The sequence below is a fragment of the Danio rerio genome, chromosome 22, assembly GCF_049306965.1.
Source record: "Danio rerio strain Tuebingen ecotype United States chromosome 22, GRCz12tu, whole genome shotgun sequence".
In the NCBI taxonomy this organism is placed as follows: domain Eukaryota; kingdom Metazoa; phylum Chordata; class Actinopteri; order Cypriniformes; family Danionidae; genus Danio; species Danio rerio.
Window position 1 is genome coordinate 33,123,997 of NC_133197.1, and position 22,509 is coordinate 33,146,505.

General features: G+C 36.0%; 1 protein-coding gene across 6 annotated transcripts in view; it reads left to right on the forward strand.

Moving 5' to 3' along the window:
- Positions 1–22,509, forward strand: part of grip2b (glutamate receptor interacting protein 2b) — a 388,262-nt gene that overhangs the window by 150,271 nt on the left and 215,482 nt on the right. The window contains exon 1 of one of the 6 annotated variants that reach the window (XM_068216485.2): positions 16,014–18,288. The exons of the other annotated variants lie outside the window; for them this stretch is intronic. Coding sequence (XP_068072586.1) covers positions 18,234–18,288 — 55 coding nt within the window. The 5' untranslated portion in view covers positions 16,014–18,233. Of the gene's footprint in view, positions 1–16,013; positions 18,289–22,509 lie in introns of those variants that run through there. 6 annotated transcript variants of the gene reach the window in all.

Sequence of the window (22,509 nt, forward strand, 5' to 3'; positions counted from 1 at the left end):
ATGGGTTAAACCATACTTTACAAGGCTCACTTAATTTGTCATTTGTTCTATGTTGTTTGCATTGTTTATATTTATGTTTTTTTTTAGTGTATATTAAGTCTTTTATGACTCGTTCACACCGGAATGTTTTTGGCTTGTGTTTTTCGTCAACATTTAACCTCTTGTGAGTAAACAAAGGGTGCTAATGTGATTGTGCACACCAATGCGCAAAACGACAGGCTTAAAAAACATAATTTTTAGTGTAAGAACAATTATTTAAAATTTTAAACAGTTCAATAATGATCATAATATTTGACATATGATGGGTGATGGGTGCCACTATGTTTAGTTTATGCTAAGGATCAGAACTGCTGGTTTTACAACACGTTCATTCATAATTTTCCTCTGAAATACATGAAAGTAAGTTATATTTGTAAAATAAAATGCTATTGCTATGTCCATAGAGATCAGTGTGGATTTATACAAACTTTAAATGTTATGTTTTTCTAGTAGTTATGCATATTTGAATGTCTGAAACGTAAAATGAATGTTATTTGTTTGAAAATGAGAAGATTTTAATTCAGCAGTTGATGACGTGCAATCTGAACGTTCTAATCACACCAGCTAATTTGTAGCTTGAAAACATTACAACTTCAAAATCACGCTTTCTTTACATCTTTATGTCCTGGTTTTTGACAGAAATAAGAGACAAAGTTAGATTTTAAAGCCCCATGTCGTGACTAATCTGCAAATCTGCACTCGTGCTTCTTTTTTAAAGTTTGTTGGAGGAACACAGAAGCTTGGTTCCTTCACTCGCAGCTTGTTCTCTGAGCGATAAGTGCGAGACAACAGGATTACAGGATCCTGCCAGTAAAAAGAAGTCTCCTGTCATCTCGTCTTTCTTTCCTCTATGAAATGGCACAAAGCTGCAAGGACGCGATGAAAAGCCAACTTGAGAAGCCTGGAAATCCAATGTCCTTTTTCATTTGGCATGTCGCGTTTAATCACAACTCATTTCTTTTGGTTTTAAGGGTTGAGACCATGAAAAGGACGCTTTCAGTTCTTGTTGGTGCTCTGTGACCTCATATTTGTCTTCGCTGCAAAATAAAAAAATCATGCTTTAAATATAGAGTTCACTGCCGCAAGAAATAAAAGCTCTGAAGCGATATTAAACAGTTCAGTGAAATGCTTCGTGTCTCGTGGCTGATTTCCAACAGTTTGAGTGTTGAGATTTTTTAATTTAATAACGTTTTTTGAATTGTTTTTCTCTTTGAGTTAGGGTTAGAATGGTACCGGTATGAAAGTACCGTTTTTCATAAAAAACTTTTTTTTTAAGATAATGTTTTAGACAGAAATATATTTTTGCTGTGGTTACTAACTCATAAGGGTGGTCTATTAATATAGGGTAGTATTTTAAACAAATGTAGAACAACTTCAAAATCATTTTACGTTAAATATAAATTGCAGATTGCTACTTTTGACCCTGTCAGTAGGAACAAAAGTAACACAACAATATTTGCTGGATTTACTGGCTTAATCTTGTTTATCTTAAGTATATCTGACTATGACCTTTTAAATGTTTTTTTTTTTTTGTGGTTTTCACCTTTATTGATAGGACAGTGGAGATTAGAGACAGGACAGTGTGGGAAGCAGAGTTAGGGGAATGATCAGTAAAGGATCTCAAGCCAGGAATCAAACTGGGGTCGCCACGAGCTCCTCGGTGCTATGTGTTGACTCTCTTACCACTAGGCTATTGACACCAACAGACCAAACATATTTTGACTTTTAGTTTTGCAATTATTAAACTGGATTTTCATTTTAAATTTTACTTCCATCAAATGTTTCAAAAGCATTCCAATGATGTTACAATTTTCTACATTTATTTTTTTTCTTTTTATTATTATTGACAATATGCATACTTTAAATCTGATTTACTTTTAAACTGAAAACTTAGTGAATTCATCATTTTATAAATTTTGTCTTTTGTTTGCGTTATGTTGTCCGTTGCTCTCATTATTTATCGCATGTTTTTTTAAAATTTAGTTAATGTTTTTATTGCTGCTGGAAACTAATTGTATTTATATGTTTGTCCAGTGTTGAAAAATTTTTCTTTTGAAATGTATTACAATATTGAGTTACCAGTACTAGAAGTTACTAGTTGGATAACTTGGTTACTTTTTATGTAAAGTAATGTGTTACGATACTTTTGTGTTTGAGTTACTTTTCCTTAACTTTGCTGAGTCTTTCAGAACAAACAGGTTTTTTTTTTCGTTTTTTTTTTAGAGGAGCTCTGCAATTAACAACACTTTTGTATAATGCATTCATATTTTCTCATTGAGTGAGTGTTTCAATGTCACTATGTTCATTTTAATTTAGCAATTTATTTTTAAAAGTTAAATAATAAACTAAAAAACTCGCATTTCATTTTTTAAAGTAATGCTCACTTTACTCGTTACTTACTAAATTAATATTACTTAACTTATATTGCTTGTAATGTTCAGATTGGTTTAAAACTACAATTAAAAGAAGACTTCACACACATTCTGGTTGATTACTCATTATTTCAGAAGACCATTAAGGTGTTTTTTTTTTTTTTTTGCTGAAATGTTTGCTTATTGGTTCATAAAATGCAAAAACATTATCTACCAGAAACATATAATGCACAAAAAAGAGATTGCACACTTAAGGATGTTTTATTGCTCTAACTAACTTGAAGATTGATCATTAGTTTGACATATGAAAAGAGAAACACAATTTGTTCATTTATTCATTTTTTATCAATCCGAAAACCGGAGCACCCGGAGGAAACCCACACGAATGCAGGCAGAACATGCAAACTCCACACAGAAACACCAACTGACCCGAGGCTCAAAACAGCTCAAACAGACCTTCTTGCTTTGAGGCGACAGCACTACCTACTGCGCCACTGCGTCAACACAACTTGTAATGCGGGAAACAAAGAACAGCTATAATAATTTACTTTCTGCACATAAAAACTGACATTTGGGCCTAACCGTGGGACACGCCCACAAAATCAGCTGATATTTGGCAGCTGAATGTGCTGTTATAGCTTGAAAAGTAAATGTTGTCAGGACTTTAAGCAAATTGCTTTGTTACTTTTGTCCAATGTTGCTTTCGTCCCCGCTCTCCCCTACCTTACAATAGTGAATTTGATAGATTTAAAATCAGGTTGTTATGCAATGTTTACCTGTATTTTAGTTGACTGTGGGTGGTTTGTTGAGGTGTGGGCAGTGTTGGAGTTGTGCCATGTTTATTGATTTGAATTTTGACTAAGATATTGTCTTTATATATACAGTGCTCAGCATAAACGAGAACATTTACGCTTAAAAACAAATATTTTTACGCATTTCTCAAACTATTGACAATATGTTTTGATGCGTTTAAACAAAACTGTTTTATTACATAAATAAATTCAATAAAATAAGAGTGTGGTCCATTAAAACAGTTAATATCTTAGTAATAGGCAGATAATTCCCCAGTAGTTAATATACAACCTAACAAAAGTATTGTTGCCTATCCAGGTTTTAGGAACAAGAAATAATCATAACTTGACTTCTAGGTGATCACTTGGTATAAAAAGAGGCTTACATGAAAGGCTCAGGCCTTTAGATTACACTTATTCACACCTGTGAATCGATTCAGTTGTTCCGAAACAGAGATTACAATTGTTATATTGTTGCTCTTTGCTCTTGGAGCGGTTCGCTTTCACACTGCAAAGTTTCTAATCGGACCAAAAGAGCTAAAACAAGTCACGTGCGAGTAAACTCTCCTCACATTGGTCAGAGTGTCAGGGTTTATTTTGCAGCATCCTGCTAAGCTGTCAGGAGAGGTGGTGGTTTGGTGGTGATTGACAGGGTGCGCGTGCGACGTGTCTGAGGAGAGATGCGGTGGGGAGGGGTGAGAAGGGTGCGCCGACGATGCCTATTTGAGGACCGGGAGGGAGACGCGAGATTACCGGGAGATCATCACTCGTTTGCGGGCATCCGGAGACTTGCGAAACTTCCCGCTATACTCATAATTCTCTCTTCATATAGCCGTAAGCCTATTACATATCCATAAAACACTGTGATATAACCGCGCTCGGATCGGATCGCTTTCTCACTGCAATCGAACCGCTCCAGGGTTCGTTTCAATCGAGCCGAGACCACCTCATTCAAGCAATCTCGGAGCGATTACTTTGGCGCGGAACAGAGCGCGATTGCCCTGTTCACATATGCCAAACGAACCACGCTAACTGGGAAAACGAGACACGTTCCAAAACAAAAGTGTAGGTGTAAAAGCACCCTTAGTTTACCAAAATAAAATATGATCAAGCCTTGCTTTTTAATATTTAATTAGGACACTAAGGTCTGACTTTGCAAAAGTCTTGTCACTTAACAGACATAATGTACAGAATGTAAAGTCATGGTGCAGTGGAAAAAGAATTAATATTGTGCATGACTCCCATGAGCTTAGAGGACTGCATCCATACATCTCTCCAATGACTCAAATAACTTATTAATAAAGTCATCTGTAATGGCAAAGAAATCGTTCCCCTTCGGATGGGGAACTCCAATGCTATGTGGAAAACCTTCCACTTATGACGAAAACCCATAAGTGGAAGGTTTTTCCACATAGCATTTCCGTTCCCACCCTCGGGGAACGAGGGTTACTTTAGTAACCGTAGTGTTCTTTACAGATTGAAAGATAATACATATTGATTGAAGTAAGTGTTGCGAAACTACAAAATTTCAAATAAATTGTATTTGATATCTTTCCCTAACAGATTTTGAATTGGTTTCTTTGAATTGGTGATCATTTTAACACAGACACTCAGCAGATGAAGGAGGGTTCTAGGATTTTTAATTGTTTTAATTGTTCTTAATGTGTAGTTTGTCCTGTATACTTGCTGCTCATTTTTGTGATTATTAAGCGATTATTTATCTCAGAGAGACTCTTCTGCGTAAATTAAGAAATAGTAATAAAAAATAAAATAAAAAAATAAAATAATTAAATAATTAAAAAAAATAAAAAAGTTTTCAAACACTAAAATATAATAAATTTTTCCTTGTACATTATGTGTACTTTTACATTTTACAACAAGAAAATTACTCCTCATTTAGTCTCCCTTATGTGATTTTAGACATTTTAGATTTCTTTCTTCTGGTGAACACAAAAGAAGATATTTATAAAAATGCTGCTTTATTGTGGGGGAAATTGTAGGGGATTGTGGGGGAAACCAGATCACCTGGAGGAAACCCATGTGAACACAGGGAAAACATGCAAACTCCACAAAGAAATGCCAACGGGTCTAGCCGGGACTCAAACCACCAACCTTCTTGCTGTGAGGTTACAGTGCTAAGCACTAAGCTACCATGCCACCTACTGATATAAATACAGTATAAATTTGTGCTTTTATATGTTGTATGCACTGTAAAATGCATCATCTTAATGTTCACCTTAAATTGGATTGTCAGTTTACTTAAAACCCCCTCTCTTTTATACAAAAAAAATGTTGCAGATGATCTTGTCTTTTTCGTCAGCGTCTTGCACTGTAGCAAACTTCTTTCAGCTTGACTATAGTTTAACTGACACTTTTATCCATTCACATGAATGAACTTTTCTTCAATTTGCTTTCTGCGCTTTCACAATACACCCATCATCCTCTAAACGCGCCTAAGAAGATGAAGATGCAACTTCTGCTCGTCAAACTCCTAGTGATTCACCACTCCAAGTGTTGTTTTTATAAAACACAGTTTGACACTTCAAAGTCCTCAGTGACGTAGCTTTGTTGCACAATTCAGAAGTGTGCCTCTATTATATTCTCTCCAGCAGGTTTTCGTAATCATTCCTGCCATGAATATTGCAATGCATCGCCGCTGAGTTGGACAGACAGACGCCGGCTTCATTCCCCATTCTTTCTTTAATGTGTTTTTCTTCTCGATCTTTTGAATACTCTAGTAAAAGGATCACTTTCAAAAGCAGCGCAACACTGGGCTCTTCCTCCAGGCTCCAGGTCTCTGTTTGTCTTTTTGAGCTCACAATCCCACAAGTCTCTTTTGTCGTGACGGGAGGGAGTGAGTAGCCAGAAGCTCGGATCAAAAAGAGCAATCCAGCTCGTGTACATGACTGATCTCTGCTCTGATGTTCGGTATTTATCTGGGGAATCTGATAAACCTGCCCACTTTATGAACAAACACAGACTCAATGGGCGGTTATCGTGATATTTGAGTCGTTGGAGGTTAAGGTTTAGCCTTTTTTTAATTACTGGATGTTCTTTAGGATTTCTCACATCCAGTTGCTAATGGCGGCAGTTCAGAGCATATCAATAATTTGTGCTTTTCCAGAACGTGTTGGAGAGAAGTAACAGATTGGCAGCTAATTGCTGTTTCATGGAGTTGCGTCAGAGCATGAGGTCTTTAGCTGCAGAGAAATGAAATTGATGTGAGTGTGAAGGAATGAGTGGAAAACGTAGATGTGAATCAGAGGATTCATTTTACTAAGTGGCAGAGCTAATGTGGAATTCCTGTAGACTCAGAACACATGTGAAATTACAATATAATACAAGAAAACTGAAAATGATCACCTCACGTACATCTCATGTGCTTTATTCAGAGCTAAATGCTAAATGTGAGCTTGAATCCCATTTTACATGACATTGATTGCCATACAACTGAAAGCAGCAGCAGATAGTTTACCTCAGATCTTGAAAATAAAATAAACCATTTGAAATTGAACTTTGAAACTGTGACTCAGTGCAAGCAAACACATATCAGTGGTTCAACATGTACATTTATTAATGTAAAGAAATTTAATATGTAATAATTAGATTGTAAACCCTACTGTTTTGTTGGAGTGCAGTGAGTGCACATATTTCGTGAATTTTAATGGCTGTATTTAAATGATTCTGTTGCATCTGGTGCAAACAGCCAAATTGCTTATCACTGCAAATCTCTTCATTTATCTTGTTGTTAGGACACAGGGTTACAGTGTAACCTGCTCGCTTAATGTTAAGATTCATAATATTTATATTACTTGCTGATTAATAACCACCTAATGTGGAACTCTGAATCTGCATCTCATTTTTGGAGTCTGCTACTGTCCACTAAAGGTAGCATTTCAGTCACCAACACATGCTTTGAGAGCCTTCCTGCATGAATAAAGGAAATATGCTGTTTTCCACCAAGACAACTTGGGGGTGCTGAAATATAATTGGCTAAACTTGGATTGGGCGGGTTAAATAGACCAAAACAAAGACAGACGTTCTGGCACATAACGCACATTTTCAAAGCAGAATAACTGACTTCAGCATTGCTCAGATAAACAATATTGTTTACTTAGCATGTTTCTTAAATATCTGCAAACATGATATTTTTATGATTTAGATGAGTGGAAAAACTTACATAAAGCATCTTTAATTATTAGACACTGTTGGTAGCACCTTAAGGAACTATTCCATTATTGGGGTATTACTTGGTTTTATTAAGATATCAACTGTTTATTAGCACTTATAAAGTATGGTTTTACTCTACATCTCTAATCCTACCCATTATCTAAGCCCAACTACGACCTTACTAACTTTTAATAAGCAGCTAATTGCTTATGTACTGAGCTAATAACCTTAATTAATGCTTTGTCAAGCGAGAATTGTACCTTAAAACAAAGTGTGACCAAGCTGTTTTTCTTGATTTCACTTTATTTGGTCACACTGTAATTTAATATGGCGAGGCAGTGGCGCAGTAGTTTTTGCTGTCCCCTCGCTGGGTCGCTGGTTCGAACCTCAGCTCAGTTGGCATGTCTGTGTTGAGTTTGCATGTTCTCCCTGCGTTCGCGTGGGTTTCCTCCAGGTGCTCCGGTTTACACAGTCCAAAGACATGCGGTACAGGTGAATTGGGTAGGCTAAATTGTCCGTAGTGTGTGTGTGTGTGTGTGTGTGTGTGGATGTTTCCCAGAAATGGGTTGTGGCTGGAAGGACATCCGCTGTGTAAAAACGTGCTGGATCAGTTGGTGGTTCATTCCGCTGTGGCGACCCCAGATTAATAAAAAGACTTAGCGTAAAAGAAAATGAATGAATGTAATTTAATAGATCACTCTATAAACAAACCATTAACTAAGACTTTTAGGTCAATAAAAAATATTATTAGCTGCTTATTAGCAGTGTTGCCAACCTAGCGACTTTTCAGACCCCCCTAACAACAAATTTTTGGAGATTTTTTAAAGACTCGCATGTGTCCATACTGTACTGTTCCTAGTCTGCTCAATGAGCTGCGGGTCATGCCGTCTGACCCTCCCAGCATCAGAGCACTCACAGGTTGCCCAGTCTGTAGGAGCCTCTTCCAACTGCAGCCTGAGAGCAGATCATCCCTCTGCCTACCTACGGCAAATGCTTTAGCACCGCGAGTGTGAGGTATGTACCTTGTACAGACTTCACTGCTGCTTCACTTTTCATTTAAATTTAACAATTTATTTTGACCATTTATTCTTTTCTTGTTCACAATCACAGATATTTTAGTGACAGTTTCGTAACTTGCGTGAGTTTATGATGTCAGAAAAACTACTGCAAATTCACTAAACATCTATACTGATATATTGTATTCAAACAGCAATAATTTTAGTTAAATTGACATGCATATGTAAACCATAATGCAAATATGAATACCCCTTTATTAATCATAAGCTGTTAAACAGACAGAAACTGCTGAACGTGATGTACAGTAAGTAATATGTAAATTGACATATGATGTAATCTAGCGACATTTAATGACTTTTTTTCATTGAAAATAGTTGGCAACACTGCTTGTTAGTAGTTAGCAAGGTAATAAGGTAATAGTTTAGGTATAGGATAGGATTTCAGATGTAAAACCAGGACCGAATCTTCTCTCCCCCACCTCACCACACCACGTGAAAACCTAAAAACATTATGCAAAATAAATAAATAAATAAGAATTGTATGCAATTTTGAGTCTGTCCCACACAGGTGAGTGGAATTGACAAAACAACCTGTTGAAAACACACTATTTCATCTCTCTTACAATTTAACTGACACTTGTGCCATTTTTGCACATTTGCTCCAGACACTGTCTTACAATTGCACAAAAAAGTGAATTTCTGAAGTGTGCTTCACACAGGTGAGTGGGATTGACAAACGGTTTGGGATTGACAAACCATAGAGTGGGATTGACAAACCGTAGAAACGGTAGAGGGATTGACAAACCGTAGAGTAGGATTGACAAACCGCACTCTTAAAAAGCACTCCCCTCTCTAACTCTAGCACTTAATTTTCTGAGCATTAACATTTCTTTTATATACAATGAGCACTTCTTGTGTGTAATGCCTCTTCTTGTTAAATCACTAATTGCCTCCTTACTTGTAAGTAAATCATTCATTCATTTTCTTTTCGGCTTAGTCCCTTTATTAATCTGGTCGCCACAGTGGAATGAACCATCAACTAATTCAGCATATGTTTTACTCAGCAAATGCTCTTTCACCTGCAATTCATCACTGGGAAACATCCAAACACACTCGTTCAAACACATACACCATGGACAATCTAACCTATCCAATTCACCTGTACTGTGGGGGAAACCGGAGCACATGGATGAAACCCATGCAAACTCCACACAGAAATGTCAAATGACCCAGCCGGGGCTCGAACCAGCTACCTTCTTGCTGTGAGGCGATCGTTCTACTCACTGCGCCATGATGATGCCCCACGTGTAAGTCACTTTGAACAAAAGTGTCTGCTAAATTACTAAATGCAAATGTAAAACTATGATTATGTACAGGGTGATTCAAAAAGAATACCATAACTTTGAAAACCTGTATTTAATCAAAGAAACACAATGAAACCTTCGGTAATTAATCAATCTGAAGAGTACAGATGTCACTACTTCAATGTGTTCCTTTTGCCGCCATTCATACCGCTGCGACAGCGGTAATTGGTGCGCCAACAGCTGTTGACCGCTGGGTGGCGCACTTTAACCACAGATATTCAGCTTTGTCTTTTCACAATAATAAACAGAGTGTTGGCGTAGTAGCGTATGTGATGTGATGTGTTCAATTAAAATTTAATTTTGATTTAGTTTTCTTTGTAATAAACATGCTCTTACACTATACTGAATGCTTTAGAAAAGATACATAGTGAGAAGTCATAGGCTTCAAAAAGCAAATATAAGAATTAAGTTCTTTAGCCTTTAGTGCCCTATTAAATTGTGTTTGGGTGAAAATAATGTTTTGATTTCTTTGACCATCATGGTGATGTTATTACTTCAAATCTTAAACGTGCGCATATGAACAACAGGAGCACATCACCTGATTGTGAACTTGTGGTCACCTGAACTTACTTTATCAGTAGGCTAAAAGTTTTTTTCAGTAGAAAACAAGTTCATAGATGTTCAATATGACCCCCTCCAGACACTCGAGTGAAATCAACCTGATATTCGAACTCGTTCCCCATTCTCTGCAGCATCTCGGGTGTAACAGTTTGGATAGCTGCAGTTATTCCTTCTTTTAGTTCCTCAATATGAAACTTCAAAGCTTCCTTAAATCGATGACAGAAAGAGCTTAGCTCTTCTTTATTTCGTTGTAGAGTTCCAAAGTTGTGATATTATACATATATTTTGAATCACCCTGTACAGTAAGCAGTTTAGCTAAACTTCCACACAAAACTTTTGTTTCAGCCTATCAAAGATCGATATGAGAGAGCTGCCAGTGACATTCACCTCAGCCCCTCCATATCATTACAGAGTTTCTCCATAAGGTCTACTTTGCTAGCGGATATTCTCAGTCCTCCTAGCACTGCGTCTTTACTGCAGAGACATGGGCTGAACTGTCATCCTCATTAGCCAAAATGATGCAGCATCTGTTTCAGGACTTGGAATAAACTCTTCTGTATTTATTTATTTTATTTATTTATTTATTTTTTTGTATGTCTGTTCCTATTGTTTACTTTGTACAGTGCGACAGTTTGAGCTTAGTATACAAGACAATGCCTCATGAGAAACACGAATGAGATCAAGCAACTGTAAAGGTAGGAGAGTGAGAGAAAGACACAAAAAGCAGTGTTGAGAATATTAATAAAAATATGCATTATACAGCTAAAAACTGCACACTCATCTCCTGTTTAAAGGTGCTTTGGATTGAGATCTTGTGACTGTGGAGGTCATTTGACTTTTGTGAACTCAATGTCATGTTCATGGAACCAGTTTGAGATTATTTGTAATCCTGTTGGAAGAAACGTGAGAAGATTATTGTGGTCATAAATGATGGACATGGTCAGCAAAAATACTGTGTGGTTTTTAAATGATACACCAGCAGCAGCCTGAACTGTTATATAAAGCAGAATAGATCAATGCCTCCCCCTTCTAAATGACACTGCAGAAATCAATAATCGATCAGACCATAAATTTTTACTCTTGCGTTGTTACATTTTTGTTGAGCTCAAGTAATCTGTAGACCTAGATTGCTGTTTTTAGTTGAATGTAGTGCTTCCTCATCTTCAAAGTCGTCTTGCTCTTCTACTTCTTCTGTTGCTGAAGCTTATTTGCTTCCAGGTTTGACATGTTGTGTGTTTAGAGATGCTCTTACCTCAGAAGAATGATCTTGGAAGACCATAAGAACATAGAAAGGCATCCTGTGAGAAATTAGATGCTGTGATCTTCCTGTTGGTCACATGACCTTTGCATATGTTAGATAAAAATGATTGAAAACATTATATATAATGTGTACAAAAGCCTTACAAAGATACTGTGCAAAATACAAATAAAACAGATTTGAATATGAATTTCAGCAAATAAACACGCTTGCATGTGTTTATGCCTTTATTTAAAGATGCACAATAAAGTTTACTTTTACTTTCTCATTTTGGGAAACTGCTAAGATAAATAAGGTAGATCTCTGAACTGTAAATAATAGTGAAAATAAAATGTTGTCCTTCCCTCATCCCAGTTACTATGACTTCTGAGACTTTAAGCGTGTGCTGTGTTCAAATTTGCATTTGGTTCATCCTCGATATCAAGAATCCATCTGGGTTCTGTCATTGGTCCTCTGTTCTTTTAGTCCTAAGTAGTGGAACTGAACTTTGGGTGATGATGATAAACACACAGGGATGCAAGAACACTTAAGAACACATATTGAAAAACAGCCCAAGTCTTCTTGCCAAAATACATCGAGCTACTGATTTGTAACCGGTTTAGCCATCCAGTATATGCATATTTTTTCATTCCTCTAGATATTTTTAACACTTTAATGTAACAAAAAGACAAATATTGCTTGTTGAGATGCACATTTACATACAGGTAATGCATTATGAAAATAAATCTTCTTTTTTAATTAATTAAAAGAATTGTGCTTGAGTCAGATTTGCAAACTCAAACAGGATTGAAATTAAGCATTTTAGAACTGCTTACATTTTGCAAACTAGCTGTAAAGTTATTTAAGCATGAACAAATCAAGTGAACCCACACAAAATCCTAATCAACCAGATAATTTGTATCCCGGACGAGCCCCCAAATTTGATGTATATTTATTCATAAATATCGTCACCTTATAATTATAAGGTTCTATTTGACATTTTTGTCAAAATTGAGTTATTGGCATATTCTTAATAAACAACAACCTATTTGCATTATGGGATGTTTTTTTTTACAAGTTGTTTACATTTTAAGACTTAAAAAAATGTAACACACATACTGTTTGCTATATGGAATGCAAAAACTTTGCTCAATATCTCAAAATCATTCAGAACGCAGATAGAACCTTATAATTCCAAGGTGACGATATACACAGCGAAGATTGAAATTTTAATTATAAAACTGTTTTTGCAATGATTGTAGCACAAAGAAAAGTTAAATACAACTACAATTTCTGAAGGTTACAGCAGTCAACATTTTTAAGATGTCACACTGATTCTTTTTGGATAAATTTAATACAATCTAGAAAACAAACAAAAGACAAGAATTCATGATTTGCATTGCCATCAGACAATGTTTAAAGAACATGCAACATTTGGTATTTTCTCTTTCACATTGAATAGCTTTTTATTTAATGGTTTATCTGGTTAAAATCATTTAAAAAACAACTATTCATATACAAAAACACCGATGTACACATTGGATTTTTATGAAAAATGTGAGATATGAAATATGAAATATGATGTGTGCTCTAGCTACACTGGTTGGCCTTAATTTGCAGAGAAATAGAGTAAAATACAGTGTAAACACATGCTTTATTAGTGGCTGAATCATTTTCTATTTGGCAACTTTATTATGTAGCACAGAATAGGTCTGAATGCTGCTATTTTGGAAATGGCCTAGTTTTTGGTCTGTTTTTTTTTTTTTTCTCAGGGTGGGCGGCAAACATGCATTTTAATCAGAGTTTACTAGTAAATTACACAGCAAGCCCAGAGATCAAAATGCATCTGTATTTTTCCTCTGCAATTCTTTGAGCAACAAGGGGGAAAAAAAACACAGTTCTTTCAATTTTAGGAGCAACACAGTTACTTGAAAATGATGAAATCTGGAAAATGGAAAGGGTGAAATCTTTGAAGCAGTGGTAAAAAAAAGCAAAAAAAAAAAAAAAAGGTAAAAGAGTTGTTTTGAGAACATGTTTTGTGAAATTCATGGATGTTTTTAGTGGATTCAAAACCAAAGTGTGTTGTAGGGGAGAGAAAACTCGATATGATATGCTTATTAGTAAAAGAAAAAAAAGCTGATGGAAATGTGATGCATTGCCTTTCAGTGAAAACAAAATGCCATCATTAATCTATAACAGCTTCTAAAATGCCCCATTTGTGCAGTAATTATGAAAATAATTTCCACTGTTTGAATTTCAAACACACCATTAATTTATTTTTATTTCATTTCTAATGTTTGCCAAGTGTTGCACTCAGTGGGAAACCTAGAATTAATTAGGAACTGAAGGATTGCATTATATAAGGGTTTAGTTTTTAATAAAGTGACATAAAAGGGCCATCGCTTTTATAAAAGAATGAAAGAAGTGGGCGTATTGACGGCGGAATCCTTCAAAGATGTTTTGCTTTCATAACTGACGTATGACACTCATTATTTTCCTCATTTGGTTCCATTTAATGACAGTTTTAGGAATAGCTTGCTTTAATCAGCCTTAAATATGTAGTTGGGTTTGCTTCTGTGAATTGTTGCTCCACAAGGTTTTACTTATGTGGCCTATTGAAATCCCATGTGAGTTGCTTCTTCAGGTCTGAGGGAATGATAATCTCTACATAAATTGAATCAAGATGTCTTGGGAAATTATGGAGGGTATGAAAACTTTTAGATTATATATATATATATATATATATATATATATATATATATATATATATATATATAAATATATATATATATATATATATATATATATATATATATATATATATATATATATATATATATATATATAAATATATACATTACACACACTCACTGACCATTTATTAGGTATACCTTACTAGTACCAGGTTAAACCCCTTTTGCCTTAATTCTTCGTGTCATACAAACTGGAAATAAGCGAATCTGCCATTCCACCACATCTCAAAGGTGCTCTATTGGATTGAGATCTGGTAACTCTGGTATATATGTGTATAAAGATTCTATAATGATTTTGAATGAACACATACACACTTATTTACATAAATACATACACTATAGACAATTTAGCCTACCCAATTCACCAGTACCGCATGACTTTGGACTGTGGGGGAAACCGGAGCACCCAGAGGAAACCCACGCAAATGCAGGGAGAACATGCAAACTCCACACAGAAATGCCAACTGACCTAGCTGAGGTTCAAACCAGCGACCTTCTTTCTATGAGGCGAAAGCACTACCTACTGCACCACTGCATCGCCACCATAAACAATGTATTTAATAATCAAGTATTTAAATTATAATTAAGATTTTAATCTTCACTTTATATATTTATGTGTACATATACATCTGTGAAATTTGGGGGCTCGTATAGAATACAAATGATCTGGTTAATCTAAATGATTTGGATTTAGTGTGATCTTTTCATGCTTCGATAGCTTAGATAGTACGTAGTACATAAACATAAACAATGTATTTAGCCTTTTTATTTTTTGCTAAATTTACATAAAGCTTATCAGGTGTTTCTTTTTAATGGCAATTGCTGTTGTTAGTTTAGTTTAGTCCTAGTATATTATACATTAATGTGTGCAAAAAAAGACATATATAACATTTGGGGGCTCGTCCAGGATACACATTATCTGGTTGATCTAAATTATTTCGATTTAGATCTGTTCATGCTTAGATATCTTTGATAGCTTAGATTGCGATGCACCTAAAATATACATAGATTTGAAGTCAGAATTATTCAACCCGGGCTCATTGTGGAAACGTAGCCCCGCGGACGTTTCTGCGGACCGCGATTTACGACCCGGGAGGTATGTATTCGAGCGTTTTTTTGTTTTCGCAGATCCGCGAGAGGTCGCTGTGCGCGCTTTTTTGCGTCTCGGGCAGGCGCCTCTTGGGAGCGCGCGGCGTTCGCGTCCGCGCCGTTCTCGCGCGAAAAGCCGCCGGATCGGGGAAAAAAAAAAAAAAAGCAAAAGCCCTCTTCTTCGATTTCGACCGCGTTTTCGGATCCTGCCGCGTTCTTGCCCTCATTTCTCGGATTCCGTTTTTCGTCTCACCTGATTTCCAGAACCTGCTGTTCCCAGGACTCGATCCCGGTCGTCGTCCACCGCGGCCGGCTCCTCCTCCTCCTCGTCCGGGGCCTCCGCTCCGCCGACGCAACGCTGTGAGCTAGGCGGACAAACTGATTGCGTCGGGAAAGCCCTCTACTCGGAGGCGAGCCGTCGGCCGGCGAGCACGAAGAGGAGGGGCGGAACGGCGCCACACCGCCCCGCGGCGTTCGCTTGAAAAAAAACAAACGCGGCCTTTACTTACCTCCGGCCACGTAAATCGCGGTCTCCAGAAACGTCCGCAGGGCTACGTTTCCAGAATGAGCTTGGGTTGGAATTATTAGCCCCCCTTTGAATTTTTTTCTTTTTTTAAATAATTCCCAAATTATGTTTAACAGAGCAAGGAAATTTTCACAGTATGTCTGATAATATTTTTTTCTTCTGGATAAAGTCTTATTTTTAGACTTTAAAGTTTTATTTCAGCTAGAATAAAAGCAGTTATTAATTGTTTAACCACCATTTTAAGGACAAAATTATTAGCCCCTTTAAGCTAATTCTTTTTTCAAAAGACTACAAAACAAACCATCATTAAACAATAACTTTCCTAATTTAAATGCAACTTTAAGCTGCATAGAAGTGTTTTGAAAATATATAGTAAAATATCATTACTGCCATCATGGCGAAGATAAAAAAAAAAAATCAGTTATTAGAAATGAGTAATTTAAACTATTATGTTTAGAAATGTGTTGAAAAAAATATTCTCTCCATTAAACAGAAATTGGGGGAAAATAAACAGGGAGTCTAATAATTCAGGGGGGCTAATAATTCTGACTTCAACTTCAAGTTATTATAACATTAGGGGGCTCGTCTTAGATATGAATAATCTGATTGATCGAAATTATTTTGATTTAGCGTGGCTTCACTTGATCTGTTTATGCTTAGATAGCTTAGATAGTGATGTACCATAAACAATGTATTTAGCTTTTTTATTCTTGCAAATTTTACATAAAGTTGATCTGGTGTTCCTTTTTAAATCCTTTTAAATTCCTCTTTAGTCCCTGTATATTATATATTATTGTATATGGGCAAAAAATATACATATATAACATTGGGGGGATTGTCCGTGATACAAATGATCGAATTAGATGGATTCTCTTAAGATAAAATTTAAAATTAATGATTCAAACATGATTTGAATAATTAAAATAAACGTTTATGAAATAAACTTTTTGAATATATAATTTTCCATTTTGTTGTGCATGTGTCTGAATTTTAAATCCATTTAATATATGAAAAGTGTGTATCTGGGCTTTCAGTTTATCACTGCACATCTGAAGGAAACATGAGGATCCATAGGCGACTCATAAATATTTTATTAGGAAGATGATGATTTACATATCTTCATTAATTATGAAAAGCTATAATGCGTGTTTTATGTGTAGGTGTCTTAGGTCGATGGAAGGGTGAAGGGGAGCTGAAGGTGAGAAACTCTAGTAACATGCTTCAGTGTGACAATTTACACCTCTGGTTTGAGTAAAAGTGACTTTATGCTACACCCAGTCACGTTGTTTGTTTCATTGTTGTTTTATCAATGTTTCATGAGCCTTTCATGAATCTGAAACAGCTCCTGTGTGCAAATCCTAAAGCATACCTTCCATGCTACAGAATTTAATTGGACCAAATACAGAGCCCAGGGGAACCCCTTAAATCATGATTAGAAGTCATGCCTCTCTAGGCAGCATTTTATTGCCGAAATCATTAGTATACTGAAATACATCTCCTATCTAATGAAGGGAGATTCCTAAACTGTTTTGATTGCCAACTTTTATGGTGCACTTATATTAAGCAAGCGCAAAATGCATTTCCATTCAACCCAAACACATACATCATCACCACACTGCTTGACTTATTAGGAATATTGTTATGAAGTTGATGCATTGTATGGAGTATTACAATCATCCCTTAACCACTGCTGTATTACACGGAGAGATCAACTCGGCAATGCTGTGATTAATTATAGCAGAATTCCAATATGGGAAAAGAGAGAAGTAATTCTGTTCAATTCCCAAAAGCATTTTAGTGTGTGTGAACAGATAAAATGATAAAAAGAGTGATCAAGAGTGAAAAAACATGAGAGGGCAAGTAGCGCAAATTTAAGAATGGAGGAGAAGACAGATAAAGTGATGTCGGGAAAGATGAGGAGTTATAAATATTGATTACCGTTCTTGCACCGATCCAAAGACATGACAAGGAAGCACTCGTGTTCTTTGGCAGGAGTGCGAACAACTCGTTTGTTCCCCGGCTCTTTTTTTCTACTCCCTCACTCGCTCTGTCATTCTGACAGATGCCGCCTTGCCTGAGAGCGCCACAACTTTCCTCAGCTAGGATGGGGATGTAACGTGTAGAGAGGTAGAGAATGAGAAATTGCCTTTTCTTGTTTCGTCTCCCTGCCTTTTGTGGAGTGGCGGACTGCTCCTAAGAGTGCCATGTGACTACTTCCACAGTGCTTTGGAGCTATTTTTCCCCCCTCTCCCTCTCTTTTTTTTTCCTTCCAACGATGAGCCGCTGAAGAGAAGAGGAGGCGGTAAGAGGAGGATATGTTTTCCGTTTCGCTCAAGTGCCGGATGGGGGTCATCAGACGCAGGATCAAGGGTATTGTGCAATGCACCACTTTCACAAAACCTTTCGGGATGGGGGTCCAAAGTGTTGAGTATCGGGATTAGTGTGTGTTTAGAGTGTGCAATTAACTGCTTGCCTTGAATGTGTGTGATCTTGCCTTGTCCAGATTTTTGAAAGTTGACAATAAGAAAAGGTCAGGCTTGTCTTGTGTGCTTCTTGTCTTGGAGAACCAAGAAACGTGAAGATGCTTTTAAAACCTATAGACGATGTTTGATTTGAGTTTGTCATGTTGATAAACCTATTTTTTCTTATTTAAAACACTGCTTATTTGCATTTATTTTGTATTATCTACTTGAATTATTCATGAATTTTAACATCAAGAGTTTATCACTGCCTTTCATTAAGGTTTCATTACAGAGGGGGATATTTTTAGACTAGAATTAAAAGGCCTTGGCGCTTCTTTATAGTGACATTAGAGGCAGATGGGTGTGATGTTTTTGACTGCAAAACTTGAAAGCACCCTAGTGTTGTGTTAAAAAAAAAATCTTTCTTTTTCAGTTTTTTTGGTACTCGTTAATCACTTTATGTTGGCAGCACTGCAATGCATGCATCCTATTTATCTACAGTTGGCTGTATAGCTGTGCATGGTCTACTTTTGGAATGTGTAAACCGCCCTTGGATGTGATTTTAAATTTAACAGGCCTGAGCAGATATCAAGCCGATAAGTTTGACACTTCTTTTGAACTAAGCATTTAGAAGAGCTTGTTTTTATGCATTTCGGGATCTCTAGCCTTAAGCTAGTTTGCAGGAAAATCAATAAAGCATTGCCTACAAAAGTTCAAGACTGTAGAAGCAACAGCAGCTGCTGATGGCAGGCTTGCGTGTGGGGGTGCAGATAGATTCAGTGCTCTGGCGGAAGTTCAAGTTTGCATGTTCATGTATCAATAGTGGGTGATATGCATGAAGATTCTCTGGGGTTTACTGCACACTACACTTTCCTTGTGCCTTAAGCGGTTGTACATTTTCTGGTTTGCATAATCCATTGTTTCTTCGAAAACATGTATGTCAGAGACTTTTTTTCGGTCTCATTGTTCATTTCTACATGGTCATTTCTCAACCTGACACATCACGTCTTTAGACAAAAGAAGCAATTGGCCACACAAAGAGAATCCCAGTTGGCCATCCAGTCATTTTCCAGTATAGAGGAGTTTTTACAGTGATGACTATAAAGAAAAAGAAAGAAAGGTTCCTACAGAATATTTCAGTGAACAGTTCTTGAAAGTCAAATAAGCAATGTTCTAAGTATATTTTAAAAGCATACAGATCTATTTGTGCAGAGCAAAAGTTCCGCATAAAACCCTATCAATATTATTAATTACACTGAATGTGAAGCAGGTTCCGTAAGATTGTTTAAATGTTCTTTCATTGTGCCCTAAGCATTTTTTCTTTTCTTAGTTTGCATAACCCTTTGTTTCCTCAAAACAAAACACTGTATTTATACTTTTTTTTTTCTTGCACCAGAGTAGCTTTTTGTCTTTCCAAAAACCTCTGGCAAAACTTTCTCCTTAAGTTTTTGAGGACCAAACCAGTGGCTAGTTCTTTTTATATTCAATATCTATATTATCAACTGACTAAAGATGAACTCATTAAAATGCGGAGCATTATATATATATATATATATATATATATATATATATATATATATATATATATATATATATATATATATATATATATATATATATATATATATACACACACACACCTAAAGAATGCCCAAAAACACTATCTGAATATTTTAAATGTCAAAAGTCCAGCATTATTAGACCCCTATATTTTTGTTTACTACATTACTGCAGACTGTAGACTGGGAAAGTATTTGTCTTTAGCATTAATCTTTGAAACAACAGGGAAAAAAAATGTCATGATTATTTAAAGCCTTGCTGTTGCATCTATTAGTACGATCTTAATAATCTTTTAACATACATCAATGTTTTTCAAGACTTTATATATAGAACTATAATCGTAATACTTACGATGAACAGAGAAGTAGTCTGCGGCCTGTGAAGTTGTGCTTCATCAGTTTTTGTGAATGCAATCTAATGGCAAACATTTTTGGTCCCACTTTAAATTAAGTGGCCTTAACTAATATGTACTTACATAGGAATTAATAGTTTGTTACAATGTACTTATTGTGTAAATACATGTATTTACTGTGTACTTATGCTTGATTAAATACATGTATGTAAATACATCTGTAATTAACTTTTGTAATTACATTTGTAAATACACTGTTGACCATCCCTTACAACTTAACCCACCCTTAAACCTACCCATGCCACCAAACCTGTCCATAACCCAACCCCTATCCCAACTCAAAAGCACCACAAGTGTTCTCAAATACATTATAAACACAGTAAGTACATTGTATTTATTTATTTTTTTGATGTAAGTACTGTACATATTAGTTAAGGCCACTTAATATAAAGTGGGACCACATTTTTTTTTAAAGTCTAGTAATTAAGTTTTTTTGCAGTGATGCCATAGAACGGTGGTGTCAAAGGGCTGCAGCCCTGCAGAGTTTATTTCCAACCATTTGTCAGCACACTAAGGCCACGGTCACACTGCAAGTTTTACCCCGTAGATGTCCATTCATAGTTATGTGAATGAGGTGGACTGGTAACACAAGCTTGTGTGACAAGCTTTGCATTTCACTGCATTCAAAAGTTGAATGCTTGGTGAACTCTGACCTGCAAAATTGCATCACATAATTGCGTGAAACCTATAGAAGATCAAAACATGACCTCTTTGTATAGATATTTAAAAAAAGGAGCAATCGCTTGCTTCCTTGATGTCTAATCTTATTATTTTATCCCACCCCTGTTTGCTGCACTGTACAACAGAATTTGGAAGTGTGACCACAGCATTACCTGTAGGCTTCAATCAGTCTGAAGGACTCAGTTAGTTTGATCAGGGGTGTTTAATAAGGGTGGGAACAAAACTGTGCAGAGCTGCAGCCCTTCAAGAGTTTGACACCAGTGCCATAGATTAACTATTTTTAGATCTTCGAAGGACCAACTTCCACTGCTTCTACAAGTTTTACAATATCAGAGTTTTACTATATCAGGGCCAACATACTGCTGATTTTAGCTTCAAGCTGTTCTAACACACTTGTCTAGAAGTTTCTAGACAGTATGAAGGTTTAAATTAGCTGGTTCAGATGTGAAGAAGTGCTTATCTCTGGAGAACAGTGGCCTATACATGGTTCAACAAAATTTCGCATGCTCAAACTCAAGTGTGACCATGGCATTGTCTCTGCAGAACAGTGGCCTATACTTGGTTTGGGCACCCTTGCACTTTGGCATTGTTGTGAACACCTTTAGAACTTTTAGAAATTTTTAAAGGTTTAAACTGCTTGAAATCAATCAGATTTTGGCACCATCCTTGGCATTGGAATGCCAACATAAGCTTTTTTTTTTTTTTTTTATCCCACAAGTTGTCATAGTAAAATACAGCTGATGGAATGTCTGGGACACTTGACTATGACAACTTGACAGAAAGATTGCATGTTTATTCATTTATTTATTTTTACTTACATTGGTCATCCAAAATGGATTGTGTCACATATTTGATTAGGTTTAATTTTGTAATATTGGTTAAAGTAATTAACCATTTTGGGTATTGATTTAGAAGGGTTGGGTGTTCTAATATCATCAACTCTGATTGTGATTCTGCTTATTAATTCTGATTTTTATCGGATCCTTACAAGAATCAATAAAAGTAATTAACATTTAATTTGGGAACAAGTATTTAAATCCTAACCTCATATAATGCGATTCGGGAGTTAAAATAGTTCTTGATTTTCTAATCCATGCTGCGATACATAAAAAAAAAAAAGCTATTCATATGACATTTTACGGTCATATCGTCCAGCCTTTGAAATGTTATTGGATTTTCGATGGTATTTAAAGGTTACAATAAGCAAAAGGCCTACCTTTCTTTCATGGTGACTTCAATAACGTAATCTTTGCCGTTCAATGCAGATGTTTGGACCATTTTTATGTTTTTAAGTAACACATAACTTGTAAAATTACAATGTGTGCAAGTCTAAAATAGTGCATAGAATATTTTAAAAAGGTTAATTTTTAAGTTTTGAGAACTGATATTGGATCAAGCCAATTTCAGAAAACAATTAACTTAACAAAACTGCAATATTTTTCTTGCCCAGCCATAACCAATGTACAGACATGTTTC